This window comes from Schistocerca serialis, chromosome 2, assembly GCF_023864345.2.
Source record: "Schistocerca serialis cubense isolate TAMUIC-IGC-003099 chromosome 2, iqSchSeri2.2, whole genome shotgun sequence".
Classification (NCBI taxonomy): domain Eukaryota; kingdom Metazoa; phylum Arthropoda; class Insecta; order Orthoptera; family Acrididae; genus Schistocerca; species Schistocerca serialis.
In genome coordinates, this window is record NC_064639.1 from 188,280,688 (window position 1) to 188,298,549 (window position 17,862).

Here is a 17,862-nt window from a genome sequence, read left to right on the forward strand (position 1 = left end):
GTGTATATTCATGACATGCAGTCTTACAAATTTCCTTTTTTCTGACGGACGCACGGCCAGATCGTCCGCTCTCAAATCTCTGGTATCTCTCTCCCCACATCCACCACTGCTGGCGGCTCACCTCCAACTGCACAACGCTACGTGCTGTTCACATCCAACAGCCCAACAGTATATAAGCGAATATTATGAGTCCAACCAGCCACAGACTTCACACTGCACAGTCAATGGCGGCGTTACCAACATAAAAACCGAAAGAGCCTTCTTACAATATGATGGAAGATTTGGATTTGGCGGAAGGCTGGATGAAGTTACCTGCCATCATGTGTCAACAGTGAAGCACAGAGGAGATGGTGTTACAGTGTGGTCGCATTTTTGTTGGTTGTACTTCTGGTACCCATATTACGCTTAGGAAAAGGTTGAATGTGGCATCAGATGGACACACTTTAAGACATGTTTTACTGTGTACAGTGAATATTCAGGTCGGAGACGATGGTCCCACTTAAAAGACATCATTATTCCTGAAATGGACTGGCGTGCAAAGACTTACGACCTGAACCCAATGGAACAGAGTCAGAACGTCGAGACCGCCCTAGCCACCAGCGTCCAGCGTCACTATTTTCACTGGTATCGGCTCTTGAGGATGAACGGTCTGCCATTCCTCGCCAGAAATTCAGATACCTCAACGAAAGTGGAGTTCAAGACGTCAAGTTGGCAAAACCCTGCATATTAATGTGCACTGATAAATGTCCAGATATTTTTGATTGGATAGTGTATATTTAGTAGGGATAGATATAGTGCATTTGCCTCTTCATACACTCGCTCTTCGATACACTATTATCTGTGTTTTCGCCATCAATGCTCGACATCAACTCAGTAGCCACGCACAGATGGCGGGTGGCAGCACTAGCAGTTAAGCGTATATAAGGCGTGTCAGGGGGACGAGAATACAGTGCATCCGTTGTCGTTATGCGTTAGCAGGGCTATTTATTTAGGCGAACCAAAGGCTACGTTTTACTGACCTGTAACAGTTCTACTAAAGAGACGGCCTTCACTGTGCTTGTTCGTCCTCTACTGGACTATTGCTGTTCTGTATGGGATCCTTACCAGACAGATCAGGTCAAAGAAGGGCAGCTTTCTACTATCGGAAAACAGGCGAAATACTGTCATGGATATGATAAAATAGTTTGGTGGTCATTAAGACAAAAGGGTTATTTGGTTGCAGTGAGATCTTATAACGAAATTACAATGACCAGATTTCTCCTCTGAATGTGAAACCTTTTTATTATCGTCAACATGCTTAGGGAGAAATGATCATCATGATAGAATAACACGAATCTGAGCTCGTACAGAAAGATGTGTGTATTCTTCTCCCCCACATGCTGTTAAACAATGGAACGGTAGAGAAATATTCTGAAGGTTCTTCGAAGCATCCTTTACCATGCACTTAAGCGTGAATTACAGATTAGTTACGTAGATGTAGATGTTTTCTAAATCTACAATATTACAAACGTGTATTTGCTTTCCATAGACTGTCTGCTGTGATTTTATAAGAACGAAAATATTTATTTGTGATCTAATTTTTATGACTCAGTACTTTGACAGAGCTTCTCCTGGTGTCTCACACTTCCTTTTCCTCCGTAACGGAAGATAACATCTGTGATGAGATGCTCGTCCACTGCTGCTGAGATGAAAGTTTTTTTAATTTTTTTTGAACTTGTCCAAACTTAATAATCTATTTCAATGTCTGAAATTATTTTCTCACTGATGTGCCACGATCAGTTATTTCCTGACAGTCCGAGCTATCTCTTTTCTCCTTCCTTGGACCTCATAAAAGCTCCTGACTTTTCAGTGTGATATCAGATTTTGTACGAAACATCTGATACACAAGATTTGGCTGTATTATTGTAGCTTACTACTGGCTAAGTACTCCGAGCACATATCCCAAAGTAAAATGTTGTACAATTTTGATTGTGTATAAATTAATAGGCTATGGGTTCATATGCTGGTTTGTGTAGTATTTGTGTGCTATAAACTAATGACATTTTCCAGATTATGTTATGATTTATTGATTACTTTCACTTATTGTTCCAGAGTTGCCATAACATCTCCGAAGTCGACGTTATTAAACTTATATTCAAAAAAGTGTATTTACACAGGATGCTCATAAAACATTAGCTGGAAATGTATAACCAACCATCTGTGTTACATCTTCCTACAGTTGGCGCACGTGGGACAGTTTGAGATGTCGAGTCTCAAGACTAACATAATACCTTTGTTGTTGCCTTTGTATTGTATCTTTAGTACACAGCACTTATGACATGCCTGAAAATTGCTTTTGTATGTACATCAAGCCTACATGGAAGTAATCAGTAACAAAATAACTACAGTTTTTTGTATGAATGTGGACAACGCTCCTAGCTGTAATGTGGTATAAGATAACATCAACTACGACGTCCTCTGTAAAAAAGTTTCAAGCATATAAGGACCAGAGATCTTGTCCAAACTACGTTGCCCACTCTCTCAATTTGATTCCGTGTAATCCCATGGAGACACTTATTTAGTAACTCAGAGTCAGACCAGTCTCTGAAAATTTACTTTATAATGCCCATGACAATATTTGGTAGGTAATTACGTGCATATACACGCTTTGCTCGTTGGTACCTATTGTATGTCAACCAAGTGTCTGGCCCGTTTAAGCATAATCAATATAACTGTTCAAGGTTTGTAGGCAGAGCACATTATACGCTATGGAGTATACCATTCTACTGCCATATGCACCAAAGCGAATATTATTAGGTGTCTTGTTCTCTAGAAATCACGTATTCAGTAATATGTCATTCACAAACAATAAGAGAAGGAGGAGTGATGCGAGGAAAAATAAATACTTTCACGAGCAAGATAGACAAAGCACGGAACCTGCTTAAAGAATTCATGAACTGTTGTTAAAATTTCAAACATCATTTCCCCCAAATATTCTCTTTCGCTATATAACGAACATTTTCCTGTCAACCACTAGCAATAATGACCTACAATTTGCCGTATTTTTGCTGCCTATCAATTGGCACATTTTAGCATTTTTTAATTTTCTAGTTTTGCAAAAGTATTATCTGAAGAATAATTACCACTTCTTTGAAGTCCTTTTGGGAACAGGCGTCCAACAAACTCATCATCTCTCTATACAACATTATCTTTACAGGACATGCAGCACAATAGAATACGTTCCATTTATTTACCATGGCGGGGATAGCAGTGTTTGGGTCTCCTGAAAGAGTGCAGTATAATAACGTATTGTTTGTTCTTAACCGTGGTCCCATTCGTGTTACATTAAAGTATGCTGTGCGAGAAAAATTGAGCCTTTAAATATGTGGACATGCATTAAGCTTATCTAGTGCTAATATCTTGCCCCTACATATAAATGGGCACCAGTACATTCACATATGCATTTCGAAAACGTAGTTCGGAAATTTTTGAAAGGCCAACCTTGAATTATCAGAAAAGTTATGGTTTGAGAATTTTTTACTGAAGTTTAATTACCAATTACATATTTCTTCTTTAGACATTCAATAATTTTTCAGTCTACCCAATTTGATATGGGTGGATGTGTATTACTCAGAGCGCATATTGCTGAGAGAACCGTCAAGAATATTTCCGCTATAAAGAAGATGCATCCACTAGTTATTTCCTTAATGACTCTCAGTCTGTTTTCTTTCCTATTTAATCTTTTACACTGAATGTAGTAGCGTTCACATAGCCATTCTGCTACAGACTGAAGGGAATGGTCATATCGGTCTGATTAAGTTTAGTGACTTCTATTTTTATTGGTGACGTTATTCTAAAACAATACTGAGTACACCATCTACTTATAATGATTAACATTCATATCTTCATGAAGGAAGCTTAATTTCTGATTAGCGACAAGTTCCCTGTAACTGGCAGTACGAACAATCTAAAAGGGGTACGTACCCTTCCCTTCTGCCATTGCTACCGCTGGTGTTACGCTGAATTGCGGTTAATATTCGTTCTAGATGCTGTTATCTACGAAACATAAAGTCCAGATCCCAGATAAATACTGTTGTAGAAGGCAACTTATTAATCAAATAACAGAAGCATCATTAAATTTAAGAATCACACTATCAAACTAATGTTTGCTAATACCCATACATAAAAAGAGGTAAAAAATATATAACTGAAGGAGGAGTATATAGGCTTCAAGGAAACCATCTTAAATCGCAAGTTGTATTACAGAGCATCAAATAGTGTTCGTTCAAAAGTTATGTATCAGTAATCTTTCACAGGGCTCTCTATAGATGAGAAGAGTGTTTTCTCAAAGTATGATATTTGCACATATCAGTTCATGAAGTGCACATAGTCTGTAACACGGACTTCTTCGGCAACGTACAGCATCTTTTGGAACTGCAAATGAAGTGGTTTATTTTTAAATATTGGTACCATATTTTTGGAGAACTGGTTTCTTGTACAGCACACAGTAAATAAAACATTAATGGAGCTTTTTCATTGCTAGTTTAATCAGAATTGGTTTTTATGAATCATAAGAACACTTCCATCAATTAATTCGGTTAAAGTCAACTACAAAGGTAAAAACTGAAATCCTTTAACGTTCCCAGATGCACTAATCTTGCACCAATAGAAAACACCACTCTAAAACAGGGGAGGCGGCCCTGGTTGTCCAGTTGGTTCAGGCCCACCAGTTGGTTGTGGCCCTCCAGTTGGTTGGGGCTCTCCAGTTGGTTCAGGACCTCCAGTTGGTGGGCCTGGTGGTCCAGTTGGTTCAGGACCTCCAGTAGGTTGACCTGTTGGATCAGGACCTCCGGTTGGTGGTCCTGGTGGACCAGTTGGTTGTGGCCCATCAGTTGGTCCAGGAGGACCAGGTGGAGTCTCTTGGCTGCGGCATGCTGATACCTGTATTTGAATGTCATATTGTGAACTACGTCGTATATGTAGATGGAAATTAAGTGGTATTCCATCTGAATGGAGATTAGGATTCCGCTAATGTAGTTTTGAAACAAAGACAATAAATCGCAGAAATTATGATGTGTGACTATTCGGACTGTAACTTTAGAAGCGTATTTTTACACTGACACACATTAGAAGCCAGTCTCATTATTTTATTGCAAAATCTGAATGAAGGAATGTGTTCAACCGTTATTGATGATTACTTCAAGTAAGCATAACGAAATGCATGCACTGATGCCAATTGTCGTTAGTACCAAGCCGTTATTTGTGTTTCGCCAGAAACACATCACTGAGTTTGAACAAGGTCGTATAAAAGGGTTTAGAGAAGCTGGATGTTGCTTATGTGACATTGCAGAAAGACTTGGCAGGAATGTGGCCACTGCAAATGATTGCTGGCAGCGATGGTCGCTAGAATACCCAGTAGCAATAAATTGGGATCCGAAGAGCCATGTGGTACTACCGAGGGGGAAGAGCATCGTGCACGGTGTCTGGCTCAGGCACATCGTACTGCATCTGCAGCAACAATCTGAGCAGCAGTTGGCACCACAATAATAGAACGAACGGTTATAAATTGGTTAATTCAAGGACGGGTCTGTGGCACACGGTCTGTGGCGTCCACTTGACTGACCCAAAACAACCGCCATTTGCGACGTCAGTGTTGTCAAGCGAGAGCCTGCAAGGGGGCAGGGCAAAAGTCTGTTGTGATCTCTGATGAAAGCTGATTTCGCCTCAGTGCCAGTGATGGCTGTGTGTTGGTTAGCTGGAGGCAATGCGAGAGCCTGCAGCCTATCAATTGCCGTGCTAGACACACTGGAGCTACAACTGGAATTATGGTCTGGTGTGGACTGCCACTCTGCATGGCAGCACCAGCAGTCTCGTGGTCATCCCACGCACTCTAACTGGAAGTATGCACATCAGTTTGGTGATTCGACCTGCAGTGCTGCCATTGATGAACAGCGTTTATTAAAAGGACAATGCTCGTCCACATACTGCTGTTGTAAGCCAACATGCTCTACAGTGTCCGCATGTGCCTTGTCCTTCTCGATCGCCAGATCTGTCTCTGGTCGAGAACGTATGGGACGTCATCGGCTGACAACTCCATCGTAGTCCACAAACAGCATTAACCGTCCACGTATTCACCGACCAAATCCAACAGGCGTGAAGCGCCATCCCAAAAACTGACATCCGCACTTGTGCAACACAATGCATTCGCCTTTGCGTGCTTGCACTCAACAGTCTGACGGTTACGCCGGTTATTAATGTACCAACATTTCATATTTGCGATACCTTATCTCGCACTTACACTGACCTGTCGTCTTGCAATGAAAATGATTTAAACATGATACGTAGTTAAATCTATTCCCGAAATTTCTTTACTCTATATTAATTATATTTAGTTGTTGCGGTTTTCCCGTAACGTCGAATTGCGACCATACGGTGTAATCACGGTTGCCTCAGAAATAGCAACGGAGCAAAATCTCAAAGTGTTTCAGGCATTCTTCAGAATTTCTTGAAGAGAAGCGAAGTCTGTACATGGTTCGTCCCATTCGGGTTGTCTCTTGAACGAAAGCAACTATGCCTGGGCACATGCCGTGACTAGCTTGAAATCAAACACGTGGACAATTCTTTTCTAGAACAAGTCATCTCGGGTGATCAGATTTGGTGTTATGAAATCGAAGTCATCGGAAAATGATAAAATGCAGAAGTTCATATGAAGTTTTAGTGATTTGACGACATAACTGACATTCAAATCAATGGGACACACCAGTTGAGCAACGTGTCAAAGACAGATTTCACTGACAGTTACTCATGGGTGTATGAATGTTCTGTGCCTTCTAATTAGGTGGGACAGAGGAGGAGATGTAGAACATCTAGAGCGTTGAAATCAACATATTAATTTTCCTGTACTTTGTATTAATTTATTGTCGAAACTTTTTGGATTGATGTCGTGCGATTTAGGAAATCCCCTTTAATCGCGTGTGAATGGTGAGACAGTGATTGCAACTGTCACCCTCTCAAACATTTGTCCAATAAGAAGAAAGATGCAGATTATTTAGTGAAATTATGGATGTATAGCTTATAACGAGTCACACGTAGTTGAGAAATTTTTAACAATCTCGTACACTCTCTTCACTTATGCGTGTAGAACTAATTTGAAGTCGCTTACAGATCCGAGAATGTTGGAAATAATTTTCCACCCTTACGTTCGAGAATACCATGTTGTAGGTACATTTTGAAGCGTACAGTGTTTGCAAGTTAATATAGAAATAAGTACCTGTAGAGATACGTTGGGCACAAATTTCGATAAAGTCTCAGTCCTTACTACTCACCACAAGACACAGGAGAAGAGCTGCCACTGTCGCCCTCATGGTGATGGAAGTGCTGTTGTGAACATGGGCTGCAGAGCTTTTATAAGGCTCGCCACTGCGTGATGTGGAGTACTCGTGATTCCGTGACTCTTCAACAAAGGGACGAGCAGAGACTGCAGTCTAAATGTGGCAGTGGAGTATCTGGTTATATCACAAGGTCACAGAGCACAGCTGCGACGAACTGAATATCTTACTGTCGCTCAGGTTTTCATCGACACCCGCTTGTTCCTAGATGTCTGCCTCAAAGAAATAAAGAACCAACAAGGCATGACGAGAGTACTCGTACATGAAACTTTTTGTGCCCTGACAGAACAAGAGATAAGTCGTCCTTACCGAGTGAGGTGGCGTAGTGTTTAGCACACTGGCCTGGCATTCTGGAGGACGACGGTACGATCCCGCGTCTGGTCATCTTGATTTAGGTTTTCCGTGATTTCCCTAAATCCCCTCAGGGAAATGCCGCGATGGTTCCTTTCAAAGGGCACGGCCGACTTCTTTCCCCAAACTTCCCTAATCCGACGGGAGCGATGACTTTGCAGTTTGGTCTCCTTAACAAAAACCAACCAACCAACCAAGTCGTCTTTCGCCGCACACTCCTTCATCGACCTGCTGATTCTCGAAGCTAAACCTAACTCCAGTGTGTAAATTGGGAGATTATCTGTCACATCGACGGGATGACGTATAACATTGTCTTACATATGTGGCTTCATGAAGTATGTGTATAGTCCGCTACCGCCGTATCACTCGTTTAAATGACTAATATACCTGTAGCTGCCTTGTAGAAGCTTATATTTGACGTAAATCATCAATGCAATTTGTAGGATAGACATCCTGAAACGCATAAAGCAACCACGGTTCTGCAGGTGTTAAGGACTGCGACGACTGTGGTTAAAAACCCTGGCCCACCGTATAGAGTTACGTCGTCCGTGGTTGCGATAAAGATGAATGCTGATGTAGTTCCTGTGGTAAAAACACGCCACAGTTACTGCCCAGGTTTTTTTCCATTTCAAGCTTGTGGTCTGTCCCTAACACGTTGTCGTGAAGTCAACTCCCTATCATTCTTTCCATCCTCAGCCGCAGAACAGAGGTTCCGTTGCATATTTTTATGCTGAACTAGCATTGAACTATCGCGAATCCTCGATATGTAATTACTAATCTATATTTCGCAACTACTCCTGGAAATTTGTCTCCTGGTGCACAGAAAATGGCATAGCCAAGCTCTTTTAACGTATTAGAGTATGAGGAATGTTCTTCTTTTCCTTTCGTTTCGGCCTTTGTGGCACCACATGTAGCCACGTCATGAATTCCGCTTTCTACTCCTGCCCATATATCCTCTTCATCCTTCTCTTCCGCCCTTCTTTCGTGATCGTCAGTATCATTTTGTCCGCTCCAATGGTGACCCAGTGTCGTATTCCTGGCCTTCTCTGTCATCGATCTCTGGTGCGTTGAAAAATATATATGTGCACTTGCCTCCTTAGTTTCCAAACTTCATCCGCAATTTCGACCAATACTTAACAACCCAACTCCTACTTACCTCACGGCTCGTCATACCATTCTTCCCCTACACTCTTTTTTTTTCATACTATCCACATTCATCCTTATCACATATCCTGGAGGAGGAGGAGATTAGTGTTTAACGTCTCGTCGACAACGAGGTCGTTAGAGACGGAGAGCAAGCTCGGGTGAGGGAAGCATGGGGAAGGATATCGGCCGTGCCCTTTCAAAGGAACCATCCCGGCATTTGCCTGAAGCGATTTAGGGATATCACGGAAAACCTAAATCAGGATGGCCGGAGACGGGATTGAACCGTCGTCCTCCCGAATGCGAGTCCAGTGTGCTAACCACTGCGATCACATATCCTGCAAATCTTACAGTTTTCAGTTTTGTTTTCCTGATACAAGTTGCAGGCACTGCGCCTCCAATGTGATAGAACAGAAGTATCCGATCTATAGGAGGCGTCATATATGGTGGGCTGCGAACGTCCGTTGTCTTGGCACTACTGCACGCTCCGTGTGGTACGTCACCGCCAACGGTAAACAATCGTTCTTGTCTCCACAAAGTTCATCTCGCTGACTCTCCGTTTTGCAGGGCGGAGATCTCCAGCAGTAGATGTCTGGCATCTGGTCCAGCGAATTCTGGCATTCTTCACACGTGCCACTCTTGACAGACTTACACCACAAGTGATGCCTATGTTCCAAGATTATGTGTATTACCGGCAGGCGAACAGTCACTGTGTGAATTGGTTCACACAGTGAGTTCACTCGAAGAAAGAAAAATTCTGCTCTGCTACATACATAAACAAACCACTAAAACGCAGCCTGATCATTAGAATAAAAAACCTCTCTTACAAGCATATGATATCCTCTCGCTCCTTTCCTTTCCACCTTTGTTATGTTTAGGTACAGCTATTGGGATAGGCGTAGTTAGGGGTACATGTCTGAAGTGGCGTTATTGTTACTTTTTCTTTTAAGGTCAAAGTGGTGGTGGCAAATAGATCCTTCTTCTCTTGTAGTATAAACAGGAAAAAAAGAATGCCTCGCTGCCATCTGTAATGAAGGACTCTGTGGGAAGAAAAAAGTATAGAGTTTTTGACTAGTAATGAAAAAGTCTTGGATTCCAGGTGCCAACCCCTCCACTACTTAAAATTTTGAATAAAAATCATCAGCAATGGCAGCCGAATAAATCTGGCATAAGAAATCACCCTTGTTCTGCCAACTTCATTGTTAAAGAGGATGGAGGTGCGGACAGAGATCCAGGGCACTCTCTCGCCCCATGGTGTAGGAGACTGCCCCTAAAAGACGGAAGAATCAGCAGTGATCACCGGTATGAGGATGCAGAATCCAATGGAAACCACTGCGCTAAGGACACGTAATGTGTATCCCTAGTACGTGAGACCAGTACTGAACAAGTGTCATGATGATCTCTCTGTAAGCAAAAGATTTCGGACAGTCCCCCATCCAGATCTGCCGAGGGGAAATGACTGTGAGAAAATATTGAATGACCAATGAAAGATTGACGTTCTAAGAGTCGGGGTGTGGAATGTCAGAAGTCTCAACATGTTAGTTAAGCTAGAAAGTCTAGAAGAGATAGGAAAATTGTAATTTTGAACTGGTAATTCAGTACGTAATGGGACACGAAAATCTAGTAGTCATTGAGGATTGGAATGCGGTTGAAGGGGAAAGAGCTGAAGAAAACTCTACGGGAGAATATGGGATTGGTAGTTTTGCAATAAACGTCGGCTAGCAACAGCAAATAAGTACTTTCTTTACGAACCACAAGAGGACGATTTGCACTTGGATAAAACGGGAGATATAGGAAGACTCCAGTTAGAGAAAGATCAGGCAAAGATTTCGAAACCAAATATTGGACTGTAAGGTGTACCAAGGAGCAGATACAGATTCAGATCACAATTTGGTAATGATAAAGAGTTGCCTGACATTTAAGAGTCTAGTGATGATGAATCAGTGCATAACTTAGTAGTCAATTCAGTTGTAGAGGAAAGGACGATTATAGAAGGAATTCACAGAAGCTGGAAAGAGAAAGATAGGTGCAAGGAAGGTCTCTGCGAGGAAGCCATGGCTAACACAAGAAGTAGTTCAGTTGGTCGACGAAAGAGGGAAGTACAGAAATATTCACGGAAATTCGGGGATACTGAAATACAAGTCACTTAGGGTGAAAACAAGTCACTTAGGGTGAAATAAATAGGAAGTGCATGGAAGCTAAGGATAAATGTGAAGAAATCGAAAAATAAATGATTGTTGGAAGAACTGACTCAGCAAAGAAAGAAGCCAAAGCGATCTTGAGGGAAATTAAAAGCAAAGACGGTAAAATTAAGAATGTAGTCGGAATATCACCCTTAAGCAAGAGCCTACAAGCTGCTGACCGGACTAATAAAATAATAAATACGTAAAATAATGGAAAAGAAAATGAGGATCTGTTAGATGATGATCTGTTTGACTTTAGCGTCCGACGATGTAAAATGTAAAAACATGTTCGTAATTCTGAGAAACATGCGGGTGAGCTATAGGGAAAGACGAGTACTATAGAGTATGTACAATAACTATGAGAGAACAATAAGACTGGAAGAACAAGAAAGAAGCGCACAATTTAAATAGAGTGTAAGACAAGGATGTAACCTTTCGCCCTTATTCTACGATCTGCACGATGAAGAACCAATGACGGAGAATTAAAGCTTTAAGAGCGTGATTAAAATTCTACGTAAAAGGATATGAATGATGAGATTCGCTAATGACATTACAGTCTTAAGTGAAAGTGAAAAAGAACTACAGGTAGTGTTAAATGGAATGAACAGTCTAACTTAATACGCAGATGATAAGCATTTCAGCACACACCCACAAAGTAGGTGGGAGTAACAACGCATACATTCTACATATATGGACCAGATACCGTATTTGAAGATTGATTTGTCATATGAAGATGATGTCATACGTCTCGTAAGAAGGGGAAAAGTCTACCAGCATGTTTTGGAATTCGACAGTGGTGGTATCATCGCATTTCAAAACTGCAGTTTATCGACGACTGACGTGCAGATATGGAATCTATGGGTTCAAGAGAGAGAGGCTGAACACATTACGTGGGATCAACGGCTTCATCTTCTCATAACTAGCTCTGGAGAGTTCAAGCACATCGCTTGGTCGACTGTGTAAGATAGTGCAGCCACGTCTCGCAGTCTCAGTCGGTAAATGGGCTCGTAAACAGCAAGGCAAGTGTCTAGACTGAGAGCACTAGTGCCTGGCAGCAGGACGACCATTGTTGAGGCTTCCCATGAGGTGGCAGCAGCGAGAGGTGCGCCGACAGTGGGCACTCAACATCATTACCGGACAGAGGGGTGACTCCACGTCGTCCTAATGGCGAATTTCAGTTGTGACGAAATCATCAAGTTAGACATATCTGTATACTGAGACACCAAGGAGAACTAATGTTGCCAGATTGCATTCTAAATCGTCATACAGTGCCAAACACACGGCGTAATTGTATGGAGAATCTCTGGGCAGAGAACAGGATAACTTTTGGTTTACGTGACTTGTAATTTAGACAGCAAGCATGACATTACTAACGTGTTAAGGCTAGTGCGATTTCTCTGCCTCTGAGGAGGCCATGACGCAATTTTTTAACAACGCAAGACAACACTGAATGTTGCTGTCATGTCTGGTGGTGTTCGACTGCTTCTCTGACCAGTGCATTTCCCAGATGTCTCATCCACTGGAAACATCTGGTCACGGGTTGCTGAGACGGCCAGTAACTACAATTGATAAACTCTGACATATATACTGACGCAAAGAAATCGTAATACCAAGAATGAGTTTTGCGACATGCATGCTTCTGCATCTGACAAATGCTGTCCATTCAGATTTCACGCCTGTTCCATACTAGTGGGTCCAGTAGCTCCACTACAACTATGCAAATCAGGTTTGCTTCAATTGCAAGATGTAGTGGTCGTGAGCCTTCGTTACGTTTGAGATTGGACGTGGTGCGTTGATGTTCGTCAAGAATGTCTGTAAGGCAACAAAGACGCCAATATTAACACATTACAGGGTATAAACGAGATCGTGAAACAGGGCTACGAGAAGCTGAATGATCCTTCTGCGATACTACAGTAAGACTTGGCAGTAATGTAGCCACTGTACATGATTGCTGGCACCGTTGGTCACGACACTATACGGTCGCAAGATGACCCGGTTCCGCTAGCTAGGTTGGCACTACCGAGACGGAAGACCATCGTGTTTGGCGTATGTCTCTGGCGCTTCGTACTACATCTGCAGCAGAAATCTGAGTAGTAGTTGGCACCACTGTGACACCACGAACTGCTATAAAGCGATTACTTCAAGGACAGCTCCGAGCCAAGCGTCCTGTAGGATGAATTCCATATAACTCAGACTAGCGCCATGTGCGATTTCTGACGTGTCAAGCGAGAACTCGTTGGCGGGCAGGGTGAAGTGCGAGTGATGGCCATGTGTTGGTTAGTAGGCGGACAGCTGAGGGCCTGCAAGCTGCCTATCTGTGCATTACGTGCACTAGACCTACACCTGGAGCTATGGTCTGGGGTGGAGTGTCGTTTCATATGACACCATGAGCATTGTCGTGGCTATCCCACACATCCTCACTGCAAATTCGTAGGTCAGAGAAGTGATTCGAGCTGTTGTGCTGTTATTCATGAACAGCATTCCAGCGGATGTTTTCCAACCGGATAACGCTTATCCATATATTGCTGTTTTAACCCAATATCGTCTCCTCCATGGACATATTGCGTTAGCCTGCTGGATCGTCAGATCTGTCTCCAATCGATCGCATATGGGACATCATCGAACGACAATAGCATTAACTGTCCCTGTATTGACCGACCAAGTGCAACAGATGTGGAATTTCATTCCAGAAACTGACATCCGGCTCCTGTACAACACAATGCATGGACGATTCTATGCTTGCATTCAGTATGCTGGCGGTTACACCTGTTATTAATATACTAGTATTTCCCTTTTGCAATGACTTATCTCACGCTTACATTACGGACTTAAATATGTTACTCAGACAAATGCATTCCCGAAAATTCAATACTCTGCGTTAATTATTTTTCACTGTTGTGATTTTTTTCTGCCCTTGTAGCTGAAGCAGCATAGAATGACGAATCCTTGTCTGTCATTCAAGTTCTGTTCGATTCGATGCCTAGCTGGAATGAGCAATTGTTACTACCAGAGGTTGCACTCAATCCACAAAATTTTTCACTCTGTACTTCTCTAAATGATCTACAATTTGAATTTCCCATTTGTGTGTGTGTTTTCCTACTAAACTGTATCTATATAAGTAAAATTTCGTAATTTGCTCTGTTCCTGCTCTTGCAGTTTTAATGGCCTGAGTGTATTGTACACGGTGACTCAAAGATAAGTTTGCATTCGAAAATGCACAAACTCACGGAATAATGTAGGTAACGAATTAAAACTTGGCAAAAATACCTGAAATGACATGGGGTTTCATTGAAAGCAACAACGACTGAAAACTCCGGACAACAGAGGACGCTGGGCAGAAAAAAGTTAGTGACGCAGCATAGTCGTGAGAGGTGTAAGGTAAGCCGATATGCTACAGAATCGCATCATCCCTAGCCTGGCTGATAAACATCTGCTGAACGATAGAACTTTTTTGTAGAATGGCGCTCCCCCCTTTATTGCTACACTTGTGAAAAATCTCTTGCGCACATCGTTTAGTGCGGATGGCGCGCTGAGTCGCCACTTCCGTTGTGCTTGGGCTCCCAGATCCACACATCTCAGTCCGTGTGATTATTGGTTGTGGGGTTACATGAAGTCACAAATCAACCGTCTTATTAGGGATGCTGAAGTACAATATTTGATGGAAATTTTCCACCACATGTTCTGATGTGGTGTATCCTGCTATACACAACGTTGTCCCTCTTGTACGAGTATTAGCGATCAATGAAGGCCGACATGTTGGGAATTTGTTAACAAGAACATTACCTATCGCTGAAAGTCAGTTGTTGGCAGATTCTTTGTTTCTAATTTCAATCATGAATGTCCATTTTTACCTCTCTGCCTTTATTATTCCGTGAAGTATTGAACTGTCAAACGATAACGGAATTTTGCACGATCGTCCGATTCCTCTATGTGCATCAGAGTTTTACATGGATTCTTTGCAATCAAGCCAGCTGCTGACCACAACTTGCTTCAGTGTTGGAACACATACTCGCATGCCTCAGCTCACAAGAAGGATTGGCAGGCGAGATGAGCAGGTTGCTAAAAGGTTTTGTGCACAAAAATGACCGTTGGCTTCCCTGCAGCCACCTATAGCTCCACTGGATTGCGACAGGTTACGCCATTACCCTTGCATGGCATATGATCATAGCTGACGATCAGTCATAGGCGTCACAAACAATGTCAAAGATTCTTCAAAATGTTTTTTGGCATAACCAAGAAGCACTGTTTGTCTATTTCAACGAATAATACTACAGAATTGACAAGCTGGAAGTCAGTGTCTGAAGGCTGTAGCTAAGAAACAAACAAGTTGGTAACATAAAATGAAAATGCTGGGTCTCGTTGCGACTGTCTTGAAGCAATGTTCAACTAACAGTTCAGTTCATCCACCAGTTCATGGAGTTTAAGTTCCACAAAATATCTAAGTTCTTCCGACTAGACATGGAACAGCCAATAGCCAATGTACTAGAAGAATAATTCAAGCAAAGTTTTACGACATCCACAACCAAAATACAAATCTGTGAGTGGCGTTATGGCGTTCTCCGAAACAGTGGTGGACATGGCGGTGTCGGCGTGGGCTGGATATTCTAACTGTCATCGTATGGTCGTGAACTGGTCTAAGTACTATCTGAAAGCGAGGATATCTTAGATCTATCTATTTTCATTCACGTGTATTGTGGAAAGAACTAGGTCTTCCCGACCCAGGACCTCTTGTGGCGCTGCCATTACCGCCTAGTAGCAAACTATGAAAACTGCCCTTCGGCGAGAAGTGGTTGCGTCGCAATTTGGCAGCCCCCGACACTGGTAAGTATGATGTTTTGTCGACCTTCGATACCAGTGACACATGTGTGTGGTATGATGTGAAGCCCCCTTGGATGGTTAATTCCGGACTGGGTGGGCAATTTGTTCAAAACGTTCAAATGTGTCTGAAATCTTACCTGCTAAGGTCATCAGTCCCTAAGCTTACACACTACTTAACCTAAATTATCCTAAGGACAAACACACACACCCATGCCCTAGGGAGCACTCGAACCTCCCACGGGACCAGCCACACAGTCCATGACTGCAGCGCCTGAGACCGCTCGGCTAATCCCGCGCGGAGATGGGCAACTCTCGAGGTTCTGTACATGCAGGTTTTTTTGTTTTCTTTTGAGTCATCAGCCTTCTGATTGGTTTGATGCAACCCACCACGAACTCATCTCCGGTGTCAAACTTTTTCTGTCACAATAGCACTTGCAACCTACGTCCTCAGTCATTTTCTGGATGTATTCTAATCTCTGTCTTCCTCTACAGTGTTTGCCCTCTACAGCTCGCTCTAGTAGCATGCAAGTCATTCCCTGATATCTTAACAGATGTGCTATAATCCTGTCCTTTCTCCTTGATAATGTTTTCTCCATATTCCCTCTCTGATTTTGCGCATAACCTCCTCATTCCTTATCTTATCAGTCCACCTAATTTTCAACATTAGTCTGTAGCACCACATCCCAAATGCTTCGATTCTTTGCTGTTCCGGTTTTCACACAGTCCATGTTTCACTAGCTTGTTCCAAACGTACATTCTTAGAAATTTGTTTCTCTAATTTAGGCAAATGTTTGATATTAGTAGACTTATTTTGGTCGGGGATGCCCTTTCTCCGTCCATCACTGTTTATTTTGCTGCCTAGCTACTAGAATTCTTTAACTTCAGCTACTTCGTGGTAAGTACATGCTGGTCTAATTTTCTACTTTTCATTGCTTTCGTCTTTCTCCGATTTACTCTCAATCCTCATTCTGTACTCGTCAGACAGTTCGTTTCATTTAACTAATTATTTAATTCTTCCTTATTTTCACTCGGGATACCAATGTCATCAGCGAATCATACCATTGGTAACCTCCCACTCTGGATTTTAATCCCACTCCTGAAACTTTCCTTTATTTCCATCATTCCTTCTGTGATGTTCAGATTGGACAGTAGGGGCGAACGACATCCCGGTCTTACAACCATTTTATTCCGCGAACTCTTTCTTGGTCGTCCACTTATATTATACCCTCTTGGCTCTTGTACACATTGTACATTACCCGTCAGTACTTCCAACAATAATTTCTTTTTCGATTTCTTTACATTTCTCCTCCTGTCATTTCGTCTTAGCTTCCCTGCACGGTCTATTCATTTCATTCCTCAGGGAATTGTATTTCTGCGTTCCTGAATATCCCTGAATATTTTTGTACTTCCTTCTTTCATCGCTCAACCGAAGTCATTCTTCTGTTACCCATGATTTCTTCGCAGTCACCTTCATTCTACCTATGTTTTTCTTTTCAACTTTTATGATTTCCGTTTTTAGAGATGTCCATTCCTCTTCAAGTGTACTGCCTACAAAGCTGTTTTTTATTGCTGTAGATATAGCCTTAGAAAACTTCAAGCGCATCTCGTAAGCCCTTACTTTCCGTATCCCACTTCTTTGCGTATTGGTTCCTACTGACTAATCTCTTAAACTCCAGGCTACTCTTTATCACTTCTAAATTTTGTTCTGAGTTTATGTCTGCTCCTGGTACGCCTTACAGTCCAACATCTGATATCAGGATCTCTGTCTAATCATGATATAAACTGAAATCTTTCTGTTTCACCTGGCCATTTCAAAGTAAACTTCCTCCTCTTGTGATTCTTGAACAGAGTGTTCGCTATTACCAGTTGAAACGTATTACAGAACTCAATAAGCCTTTCTCCTCTCTCGTTCCTTGATTCAAGCCCATATTCTCCTGTGCCCCTTGCCCTACAACTGCATTCCAGTCCCCCATGACTGTTCGATTTTCATCTCCCTTTAC

The 17,862-nt window shown here is 42.2% G+C and overlaps 2 protein-coding genes across 46 annotated transcripts in view; one reads left to right on the forward strand and one right to left on the reverse strand.

Annotated features, from left to right (window-relative positions):
* Window positions 1-17,862, reverse strand: part of LOC126456897 (proline-rich protein 2-like) — a 739,962-nt gene that overhangs the window by 553,600 nt on the left and 168,500 nt on the right. For 5 of the 26 annotated variants that reach the window (XM_050092738.1, XM_050092748.1, XM_050092745.1 and 2 more), the window contains one exon: window positions 4,797-4,826. The exons of 17 other annotated variants lie outside the window; for them this stretch is intronic. In XM_050092738.1, coding sequence (XP_049948695.1) covers window positions 4,797-4,826 — 30 coding nt within the window. Of the gene's footprint in view, window positions 1-4,502; window positions 4,758-4,796; window positions 4,827-7,304; window positions 7,459-17,862 lie in introns of those variants that run through there. 4 more of the 26 variants (XR_007585404.1, XM_050092758.1, XM_050092756.1 and 1 more) reach the window with 4 other exon arrangements.
* The window catches only part of LOC126456902 (proline-rich protein 2-like), a 494,957-nt gene that overhangs the window by 201,041 nt on the left and 276,054 nt on the right, over window positions 1-17,862 (forward strand). The window lies entirely within an intron of this gene.